Source organism: Pseudonaja textilis, chromosome Z (genome assembly GCF_049901715.1).
Source record: "Pseudonaja textilis isolate UNSWEBS1 chromosome Z, rPseTex1.2, whole genome shotgun sequence".
In the NCBI taxonomy this organism is placed as follows: Eukaryota; Metazoa; Chordata; class Lepidosauria; order Squamata; family Elapidae; genus Pseudonaja; species Pseudonaja textilis.
Window position 1 is genome coordinate 78,240,759 of NC_142008.1, and position 12,027 is coordinate 78,252,785.

The 12,027-nt window shown below is 37.5% G+C and overlaps 1 protein-coding gene across 16 annotated transcripts in view; it reads left to right on the plus strand.

The window, feature by feature from the left end:
- IKZF1 (IKAROS family zinc finger 1) overlaps positions 1 to 12,027 on the plus strand; it is an 81,699-nt gene that overhangs the window by 28,317 nt on the left and 41,355 nt on the right. For all 16 annotated transcript variants that reach the window (XM_087916077.1, XM_087916078.1, XM_087916075.1 and 13 more), the window contains one exon: positions 279 to 398. In XM_087916077.1, coding sequence (XP_087772203.1) covers positions 279 to 398 — 120 coding nt within the window. The remainder of the gene's footprint in view (positions 1 to 278; positions 399 to 12,027) is intronic.

Sequence of the window (12,027 nt, forward strand, 5' to 3'; positions counted from 1 at the left end):
TTTCATGTGTTAAAAGAATTGAAAAGAATGATAAATTTTTTTGGGCTGTGACTTGATACAAAAGGAGAGAACAGCAAATATACTTAAAAATCTTTAGGCTTTGTTCAATTCAAAACCTGCCTTTAGTTTTAAAATACTTGCTAATCAAAAGCCAACATCATGATCTGCCTTGTTTTTTATGGTCTTGGAATCACTATCCATATTATCTGTATCTTATTTGAAAACAAAAATAAACAGAGAACTTTCCTAACTTGGTGGGATTGCTCTTTTATTATCAGGAAAAGAAAGTCCTCCAGTAAGCGATGCTCCAGATGATGCTGATGAGCCTATGCCTGTACCAGAAGATCTTTCCACTAGCACAGGAGGATTGCCAAATTCTAGAAATGAAAGAGTTTTGGGTAAGGTTATTGATACATGGGATTATTCTGCTCTGTCATGCATAAGATGTTTCACCTATACTTGGGAGGAAGATATTTAAGTCTGTACTCTCATTTTTGACAGCCCCTTTTTCATGTTTCTTTTCTGTCTTAAAAAACATTCAGATTAAAAAAAAAATCAGACAATACTCTATTTTAAAAAAAAAATCTGTTCAGATTTCCCAAAATGTTTCATAATGAAGAACTAAATGTATAAAAGCAGGGATTATAGTGGGAAAGGACTGGAAGTCATACATGTTTTTCTAGAGCTAACATGGCTTATGGTTTAAAATTTTAACATCTTTCATTTAAATAGAGAGAGTTCCTGGAATATTTATTCGTAATGCCAAGTCATATAAGTTTTTGGTCTTTAGTTAATGGATTGAAACTCACGGTTGGTTTCACTCATTGATGCTTTTTCTATTGTTTACATTTTTTAAAAAGAAGTGAGATAAAAGAAAAAGGATAGATGGAATGGGGAGAGAACAGTAAAAAGATTGCATTAAGGGAGAATAATTAGTATTGCAAGCTACTTCTGCAGCAGCCAACTGCCTGCAATTTAGCAGATCAAATCTCACCAGGCTCAAGGTTGACTCAGCCTTCCATCCTTCCCAGGTGGGTAAAATGAGGACCTAAATTGTTGGGGGCAATATGCTGACTGTAAACTGCTTAGAAGGAGCTGTAAAAGCACTCTGAAGCAGTATAAGTCTATTGCTATAAAAGAGAGAGAGAAAGAGATGGGGAAAACTACTAATGATTAATTTTAGTTATAAGTTTTTTACCTAAAGGTAAAAAAAAAAAATAGAGACTACTTACCTAAATCCATGTTATGGGTTTCTTCCTCTATTTATATCCAAAATAAGAGAGTGCATCCATATAAATAAAAAGAAAGACAGCTAAGTGTTCAGCTAGTATACACATATACATCAAATTAAGTAGAGGAGTATGTATTTGTCTCCAATGCATAAGCTCAGTGTACATATATGCATATGTAATATCTATACAGCATGTATGTATGTGTACACCCGCCTCTACTTAAGATTAACAACTCTGAATTTAGTTATGCAGAAGGCTAAACTTCAATTATTTGTTGCTTAGCTGGCAACAGAAATCAGAGCAAATCCCCTTCTAACTTGAGATCAATCTTGTAATGGGGGGGGGGGGCGGGCGGATGACAAAGTCAGGCTGGAGAAGGCAATACTGGCAGGCATAAGTTTGTCTGGAAACTACTGTTTTCCAGAGGACGGAAGCCCATTGATTACTAGATGCTCATAAAGAGAGTTGCATGTCATTCCTTTATTGAAATAACTTTTCTGGCTTCCAGTTTGTTTTCCAGGTAAAAAGCCAGGATGGTTTAGAGTCAAAATAAAACCATTTTTTACCTATAAATCTCCCAAAATTTGGGTGGTCTTCTTCCATGTCCTCAATCTACCTGATATTTAACTTGTTCAGACTGTGCCTGAGGAGTGTGCCTTTATAGTGGCTGCATCTAGACTCTGAAGTTTCTGTGTAGTGAGGCTTGTCTCATTTACTCTCTACTGTACAAATAGTTCTTAATCCTTGACTTAAAGGATTTGTTTAATGGCTGTTCAAAATTATAATGGCACTGAAAAAAACTCACAACCAGTCCTTAACATGAATGTCACAGTATCTTTGCAGTCACATGATTAAAATTTGGATGCTTGGCAACCAATCAACATGATGGTTGGAATGTCTTATGCTTTGGTCACATGATCAGCATTTGTAATTCCTGGAGGTCTTCCAACAAGCAAAATCAATGGGGGAAGCTGGATTTGCTTAATGACTGCATGATTCACTTAACAACTGCAATATAAAGATCAAAAAATGGGGGGGGGCTCATTTAATGACCACATCACTTAGCAATGGAAATTGCAAGTTCCTGTTGCAGTTGTGCTAGCAACATTTCCAGTGGCCTCCAAAGAAAATCTGCTGCTTTATTATTTTTGTTTTTTAATCAAAATTGTAGGGATCATCTACTTATTATTTTAAAAAATGCTGTTTTGATTGAATCTGCAAATCACCACTTTATACTATAGTTTATAGAGGATAGTGGATAACATATAGTGTGTGTGTGTGTGTGTGTGTGTGTGTGTTTACCTACCTACACAAATTGTCCCATGTTTCCTAAAGTTCAGTTATACAAATAATTCCTTATGACAGTGCTTTGGCCATACTGGGAGATTTCCTGCTTTGCTACATGTGAATGTGCATGCATCTATGAACTAATTAGTGTGGTTTCTTCCCACTCTATATTTCTTTTGATTCCAAGATAAGTAAAAAAGAGATAAGGCAAAACTTTTTATCATGACAGTTGCAGCACAGCCATGAGGAAACATTCTTACACAGCAAATGTAATGGATATAGTTGCTAATGTCTATAAAACATTTACCTCTTTATTTTTAGAGGAACAAGGCTAACTAATAGTATAGAATGAATTATAGGTTTGGGAATTCTTTTTATCACTATTATGTAGAACAGTAGTTTGGGACTGAAACAATTTTGTCTTCTCAGATTTTACAAATAAACCTATCATCACAAATAACACGAATTATATCTTAACTATGGTTACTTCTACCATTGGCCGATGAAGTTTACCAATTGTTCAGTATTTTTATTTAGCTTATTCAAAGAAAGAAAATTATATCTGGAGAAGAACTAGACCTTCTTCCACAACATATACCTTGTCCAACAAGATGGAGTGATAATGTCAGCAAATATTGTGGGCCAGTTCAGTCAGAAAAGAACTGGTACAGAACTCTTTCTAATCCAGTGCCCTGCTCAAGTAGGAGACCCTAAACCATTTCAGATAAGTGACTATCCAGTCTCTTAAAAAACCTTCACTGATGAAGCACCCACAACTTAGGAAGGCAAGCTATTTCACTGGTTAACTGTCCTCATTATTGGGAAGTTTCTCCTTAATTCCAGGTTGTTTCTCTCCTTGATTATTTTCATCCATTGTTTCTTGTGTTACCCTCTAGTGTCTTGGAAAATAATTTGAGGCAGCCTCTCAAATACTGCAGTACTGCTATCATGTCCCTCCTAGTCCTTTGATTCTCTAGACGAGCCAAACTCAAATCCTACAACTATTTTTCATATGTTTTAGTCTCTGGGCCTTTAATCATGTTAGTTGTTTCATGTTGTTGGATAGGACCCATTGTTGAAGTCTATCAAGATCTTTTTGGATCCTGTGCTTGTCTTCTGGGGTGTTGGCTACTACTGCCAGCTTAGTGTTGTCTGCAATTTTGATGAGTTTGCCTTTTATTCCCTCATCTAAGTAATTTATGAAGATATTGAAGGATACTGAGCATGATAGAACCTGGGGTACCCCACTGCTTACTTCCCTCCATGTAGCTGTAATACCGTTGAGTACAATTTGTCGATCAGTTACAAATCCATCTGGTGGTGATGTTGTCTATCCCACATTTTTGTAGCTTACCAAGAAGTAGGTTGTGGTCTACTTTGTCAAATGTTCTGCTGAAGTCTAAATATACTGTGTCCACATTATTTCACTGGTCTACTGATTTAGTCACTTTGTTAAAGAATGAAATAAGATTGGTTTGGCATGATCTGTTTTTAACAAACCTGTGCAGACTAATAGTTATAACTTTATTTGTTTCCAGATGATCACAGATCTGTTTTTTGGTTATTTTTTTTCAGCATCTTTCCAGGTATTAATGTTAGGCTGATTGATCTGTAGTTTCCCGGATCTGTTTCCCCCACCCCTTTTTTTAAAGATGGGAACCACATCAGCTGTTTTCCAATTCTCTGGTAGTTCCCTGGTGCTCCAAGTTTTTTGAAAAATATGGTACAATGGTTCTGAGATAACATTTACCAGCTCCTTCTGAACTTTTGCATGTAATCCATCAGGTCCCAGTGATTAATATTCATCAAGGCCAGACAGGTGTTATCTTACCATTTTCTTGCTTACCTTAAGTTTTACTTCTATTCTGTCTTTTACAGTTGGGTTTTTGATAGGTTGGGTTATAGTCTGTTTTTTGTGTGAAGATTGATGAAAAGAATGGATTAAGCAGCTCTGCTTTCTCTCTACTGCCTGTTACTTCCTTACCTTGTTCTGTCTTTAGTGGGCTGGCTGTTTTCTTGACTTTTTTCTTCTTATTTATATGTTGAAAGAAACTCTTTTTTATTATCTCTAACTTTTATTACAAGTCTTTGTTCATTCTGAGCCTTTGCTTTCCTGACTTCATCTTTTCAGATTTGGGCTATCTGCTGATATTCTGCCTTAGTTATGTGTCCCTTTTCCCACTTTTTGTACTTATCCTTTCTGCCTGCTAGTCTATTTAGACAGGTGTTTTGCAATCATGCTGGTTTCTTCTTGGATTTCTTGTTTTTCTTTTTTCAGTGGTATTGTGTTGCACTGTGCTTTTATGATCATATTTTTAGTGTTTTCCATGCTTCTGGATTATTTTCCCCTTTTGGATTTTTATTCACGATATTTTGCTTGGGCTCTCTCTGGGTTTGTTAAAATCAGCTCTTTTAAAGTTTAAGGTACTGGTTGGGTTATATTCTATTGCTTGTATTTACATTATATTGAATTCCAGTATGACGTGGTCACTGTTCACCTAAGATTCCAGCAACTTCAACTCCCTCTAGCAATTATTTTCTATTGATAAGAATTAGTCCAGTATAGTTTTTCATCTACTTTCCTCCTCTACTTTTTGGATGACAAAGTTGTCGTCTAAGTTGGTTAGAAATCTGTTTGATCTCCCATTTACTGCAGAGTTTGTCTCCCAGTTGACATCAGGGTAGTTAAAGTCTCCCATTACTACTGCTTCGTACATACATTTATTAATTGATTAGCAAAAAGTTCATGTATTTCTTCTGCTTGGTTTTGTGGCCTGTAGTATATGCCTATAGCAATCTGATTTTCCCCCTTTTATATTGACCCATATAGAGCCAAAGAGGTTTTCATTCTTGGTTTTGTGTATTTCTGTAGATATCTAGTGATCTTTTATATATAATCCAACTCTACCTCCTCTTTGTTAGATCTGTTTCTTTTGAATAGTTTGTATCCTTCCATCAGTACATTCCCGTCATGAGTTTCATCCCACCAAGTTTCAGTAATGGTAACTATATCATATCTGCCTTCATGCATTAATATTTCAAGTTCTCCCTGTTTGATCCCTGAACTTTAAGCATTAATTAATAGACATTTTATTCCTTTATAAGTCTTGGGTATATTTCTTATATCTCCTACTTGGGATTTCCATCTTGTTCATCACTCTCTACTTCATTATGTCTTTCTTTTTTATTTCTTGGCAAAAGGCATTGTATTGCTTGGAAACATGCAGAAAAGTCCTTCATCCTGCAGTGGATAAACAATGGCTAAAATGATGATGATGATTTAGTTTACTACATTTTAACAAACACACATTGGTTATCATATAAATACTTCATGTTGGTAGAAAGAGGCTTCATTAAAGGGAAAAAGCTTCCTTAAACAATTTTTTCAGGAAGTTATTTTTGCCATTCAAAATGGTTTATGAAATGCAAATATAATGAAATACAGTAATGCAATACATTTGAGAGTTTTTTTATTCAGTATACATAAGAGCAAATCTGATGTGGTATAAGGCTAGAAAATGAGAGACAGTGAGTCCTGGCCCCCCCTTGGATACAAAGCCAACTGGATGATCTTGTGCCAATCACTATCTCTTAGTCCTAGGAAGTAGGTGAGTATTATTTTTGAGAAGAAAACTGTAAGGACTTGTCCAGTCATCAGGAACCCACTGACTCAAAAGTGTACACACACACACACACACACACACACACACACACTTTCTATAAGCATCTGACAGTATCAACAAATTTTAATATAACAATTCCCCCAAATATATATATATTCTTAAGTTTTCATATATGGTATTCAGCTTTGTTCGGGTATTTTCCCATGTCATTATAGTTGTGCTTTTAAAGTTGTAGCAACTTTTTGGCAGAATCTCATCTGCCATCATCAGGCTTCTATATTGTATTCGGCTGTGAGTCAGACTTTCACAGTCAGTAATAGTAGTGTACACTTTGTAAATAGTTGAACAGTGTTGAGGGAATTATTTGTTTAGCAGAGTGATGGCTTTTGGGAAAAAACTGTTCTTGTGTCTAGTTGTTCTAGTGTGCAGTGCTCTATAGCGTTGTTTTGAGGGAAAGAGTTGAAACAGTTTGTGTCCAGGATGTGAGGGGTCTGTAAATATTTTCACAGCCCTCTTTTTGACTCGTGCAGTATACAGGTCCTCGATTGAAGCAGGTGGGTAGTAATTGTTTTTTCTGCAGCTCTAATTATCCTCTGAAGTCAGTGTCTGTCCTGTTGGGTTGCAGAACCAAACCAGACAGTTATAGATGTGCAGATGATAGACTCTGTAGCACTGTATCAGCAGCTCCTTGGGCAGTTTGAGCTTTCTGTATTAACTGTGTTAATATCAGATACGTAATGTGGGTTCCAGACTGATGAGCTGTATTCCAGTATTGGTCTAGCAAATGTTTTGTATGCTCTAGTTAATAGTGTAATATTCCCAGAGAAAAAGCTATGTAAGATTAGGTTAACAACTCTTAATGCCTTTTTGGCTATGTAGTTACAGTGGGCTCTAGCACTTAGATCATTAGAGATGAGTACTCCAAGATCCTTGACAGAGTTTGGATCATCATCTTGACTATTCAGCCTGTATTTTATTTTCTGATTTTTTGTTGCCAATATGTAAGACAGAGCATTTATTTGTTGAGATTTGAAGTTGCCATTTGTTTGACCATTCTGATACATAGTCGAGATCTTTTTGAAGGGTAGCAATATTGTCTGTGGTATTGAACAGCTTTACATCATCAGCGAAGAGAGCGCAGTTGCTCTTAATATAATCACAGAGATCATTTATGTAGAATATGAAGAGAGTTGGTCCTAGAACACTGCCTTAGAGGACACCACTGTTGACAGGTACAGAATTTGATAGGACGCTCCCAATTTTGACCATTTGTTGTCTGTTTGACAGGAATGCTTCCATCCAGTTATGCAGGTGTCCAGAGATACCGTAAGATTTTAGTTTTAGGAGTAGTTTGTTGTATACTACTGAATCAAAGGTTTTACAGAAGTCTATGTAGATTGCATCTATTGCTTTGCCCTGATTGAGTTGTGTAGTCCATATGTTTTTGCAGTGTAAGAGTTGCAGATGACAGGATAGTTTTTTTCTGAAACCAAATTGTTTATTAGAGAGTAGGTTGTTTGTCTCTAAGTGGAGGATAATGGATTGGTTAATAATTGATTCCATGACTTTACAGGTGATGCAGCATAAAGAGATTGGTCTGTAATTTTCAACTAGGCTGGGGTCTCCCTTTTAGAAGATGGGGACGACAGTAGGTTGTGACCATAGTTTTGGCAAGGAGCTGGTCCTGACTAGAGATCCAGTGCTTGCCCATTGCTTTGCGGGGCCCTGCAGGGCTGGGTTGTCTGTCTGCTCCTGTTCAACATCTTCATGAAGCCTTTGGGTGAGATCATCCATCACCATGAACTGAGATATTATCAATATGCTGATGATACTCAGCTGTATATCTCAGCCTATGGGTGAGCTAAGTGATGTCATGGCCTCCTCTCACAGTGCCTAGAACTGTGATGGTGAACCTATGGCATGCATGCCACAGGTGGCATGCAGCGCCCTTTCTGTGAGCACATGAGCCATTGCCGCAGTTCAGCTCTACCATGCATGCATGCATGCCTCCCACCGACCCGACCAGGTGGTCCTCGGGTCTCTGCTGTGCATGCATGGGGGGAGGGACGCATGCATGGGGTCATATGCGCACATGTGGGTGTGGAGCACATGTGCAGGGGGTGGTGCACGCATTGCATTTGGGGGGTTTGGTCACACACTCACGCACTTTGGGCACTCCGTCCAGAAAAGGTTAGCCATCACTGGCCTAGAAGCTGTTGGGGGCTCAGAGGTGGTATTCAGCAGGTTCTGACCAGTTCTGGAGAACCGGTAGTGGAACTTTTGAGTAGTTTGGAGAACTGGCAAATGCCACCTTTGACTGGAGATTTTACAGTATCCTTCTCCTGACACGCCCACCAAACCACACCCACAGAACCGGTAGTAAAAAAATTGAATCTCACCACTGTAGAGACTGGATAGGCAGCAATAGGTTGAAACCGAATCCTGACTTGAAAAGCATCTGGAAGCTTGAGTTGGTGCAAAATGCACTAGCCTGCATCACTTTGTGCAGACCTTGGGGTGCACACACATTTCATCTCTTGTGTGGGAGTTGCATTGGTTGCCAATTTGCTTCCAGGTAAAATTCAAGGTGCTGGTTGTAAAGTTTAAAGCCCTTCATGGCTTGGGACCAGGTTATCTGAGGGATAACCTGTCTCTTGCTGGTCACATCTACCTGAGCCGCTAAAGTAGGGAGGCAAGGAATATTGTGGATCCCAACCCCCAAGGAGATACATCTGGCAGGACCCAGAATAAGGGCTCTTTCCATGGTGGGTCCATCCCTCTGGGACATCATCACTCCAGAAATTAGACAGGCTCCTCCCACTCTAACACACTTTCAGAAGGTTCAGAAGATGTGGTTCTGCTAGTGGCTCTGGGGAACCCAGAACAGGATGGAGCCCATTAAATGGCTGGTATGAATGTGTGTTGTTGCCAGGGTGGGGGTGGTTGTTGTTGTTATTATTGTTGTTGTTATTATTATCTTTTATATTGTGTTTTTATGTTCTATAAGCTGCTTTGAGTCACCATGTGCGTGTAACATAAATTTTCTAAATAAATGAATAAATTTACCTCCAGAAGTTGTGGATACTCCAACACTGGAGGCTTTTAAGAACAGATTGAACAATTATTTGTCTGAAATGGTATAGGGTTTCTTTATTTTGGACTAGAAGACCTTCAATATCCCTTCCAATTCTTTTTGTTATTCTATTCTGTTATGTATTGGTGTAATTGTTCACTGACATTTTGCAGTTTTTGTGAAGTCACAGACCTGTCTCAAGGGTTTGACTATGTTTTGCTTTAACTTTGCTAATGATTAAATCAGTAGATGGAAACAAATGCTTGAGAAAAAAAATAGATGCTATGATTTGTAATTTGTTCAAAAGGTAAAATAATGCATAGTCTCAAAAATCAATCATTTGAAGCATGGAATTTATGCAGCATTTTAGTTCTCCATGGCAATTCATAACACAAAGGAATAGATCATAAAATTCTCAACATAGGGAGGGACTAAAAATGGGGAATAATAAAGGAAAGATAAGCAAACATATACAATAGGCAGAGATTATGGATAAATCATATTAATGTAAGTTAATTAAGTAGAGCAGAATTCCACTGAAAAAAAACATTGGGGAGGACTTCTTAAATACTTTATGGTAAGTATATGTCAAGCAGATATCTTATTATTGCACAATTCAAACTGTATATTTGTAGAAATTCATTTAATTTAGTGGAGCCAGCAGTGCAATTCTACATGTCTTCCCAGTTCCAAGAATTTAAGTTTATTAGTCCTACTGCTACCCAAGAATTGCAATCTTAGTTGTTTGCTTATATAAAACCCCTGTGAAACAAAATTCCTCCTCCCTACTTAGTATCTGTTAAGTGTGCAAAATTGATGCATCCTAAAACCAAATAACACCCTCAGCAGTGGAGAAATTTGCCGATGATTATCACTGATCTCGAGGAAAGAAACGAACGGAAAGACAAAAAAAAAAAATCAGCTTTCCGTGCTATGCAGGGGAGGAAAGAAAGATGGTTCTGGCTAAATGTGGAGATATGAGAGCGTGCACTCAGTTGTGTGGCTTTTTCAGCTCGGATAATGAGGCTGCTGATGTTATCTGCAGCGGGAGGAAGTCATTTTTATCTGTGAAGCACATCGCTCCCATTCTGATAAGTCCTGTTTAGCTGGGGACTTCAAATTATCAAGCAGGATCTTTGGCTTAACAACAGCAACAAGTTCAGCTCAGGTATTTAGGACCTGTCACAAAGAAAGTATCCTTTTAGCCAAAAAGGCTCAGAGAAACAATCTGCTTAACCATAGGATTTCTGGGCAGGACAGTTTGAAGGAGGACATCTCTAGACTTGGCAGGCTGAATAAGCACAAGACTTTCCTGTAACTGTCTTTCACAAATATTGGGAGAGTCTTATTTTCCAAATCAGTCTTAAAGAAAAGCTGTTGTAGGTTTGTAGGAAGTACATTACAATAGTAATGAGGGACTTTAACTACCCTGATATCAACTGGGAAACAAACTCTGCACCAAGTGGAAGATCAAACCTAGCAGACAACTTTGTCTCCCAAAAAGTAGAGAGCGAACTAGGGGATCAGCCATATTGGACTTAATTCTCACTAACAGAGATGAAATGATAGACGGTGTTGAAGCTCCTTTTGGGAGGAAGTGATTATGCAATGTTGGAATTCAACATTATACCAGCACAAGCAATAGAACAAAGTCAAATTAGAGGAGTGGAAGTTTTAAGAAGAGATTGGACAACTATCTGTCTGAAGTGGTATAGGGCTTTCTGCCAGAACAAGAGGTTAGACTATAAGACCTGCAAGGTCCCTTCCAACTTTGTCATTCTGTTATTTTATATAAACCATAATTGAAAGGGGTAAGGTTTGAAAAAGATCACTGCCATGATCTTGCTTTCTTATAGCTCTACTACTTTTCATGGAGATTAGACAGAAAATTCCCTTCAAATCATTACCAGTTATCTGCATGAAGCAAATAAAACAAGCACTGACCTTTCCATTGGTAAGCCCCAAATCTGTGATTATTATTATTTATATAACCTATATTAATTTATGTACCTATCTGCTTGTTGGGTCTTTATTGCTTGCTTTCTGGCAACATCTGGAATCATGTCTTTCTATGAGAATTAGAGGAGGAGAATTAGAACACATAAATGTTCTTTAAAGAAACTTAATAGTCATGCAAGTGAAGAAAGAAAGGTTATAGTATGAAGGGAAGAGTCTAATAACTACGTGGAGAAAGGGACCTTTGAGTTTTAGGCTCATGGTGAAATGTTTTTTAGAGTATGGTCCTATGGATGTCTTCTCTAAACGAAGTCCTACAACTTACCAGGACAAACTCTGACAGAAATGGATGGGAACCATTGCATCCATTTCATTCCATGTTTTTCATAGCAGCCATAAAAACTTAACTAAGCACAAAAATATTTACCAATCTCCTGAATAAGCTCACAAACAGGCTTTTGAACTTTAAAGCAGGGAAGTTTGTTATTTGTATCTAGTCTCCTTTAAACAAGCAAGATACAAAAAGTAATTTTATTACTAAATTTGAGAATAAAATCATATTTATTAGCCATTTTTAAATTTCTCTGTGGTTCTAAGAGAAAAATACTCTTAACTAAAGATATCTTGTATAGCAGGGCTGAGAAGTCCCTTAGTGCTTGTATACAGAAATATTTTTCTGACTTGATAAATTTAAATGTTTTAGAGAATAATATAGAATAATGGGGTAGGAAGAAACTTTGGAAGGGACTCTAACTTCCTGTTAGAGCAGAAGATCTTATATCATTCTAGATAAATGGTTGTCCAATTTCTTCTTGAAAAACTCTAGTTTTCAAGAAGAGAAGCTGCACTTGTCCTC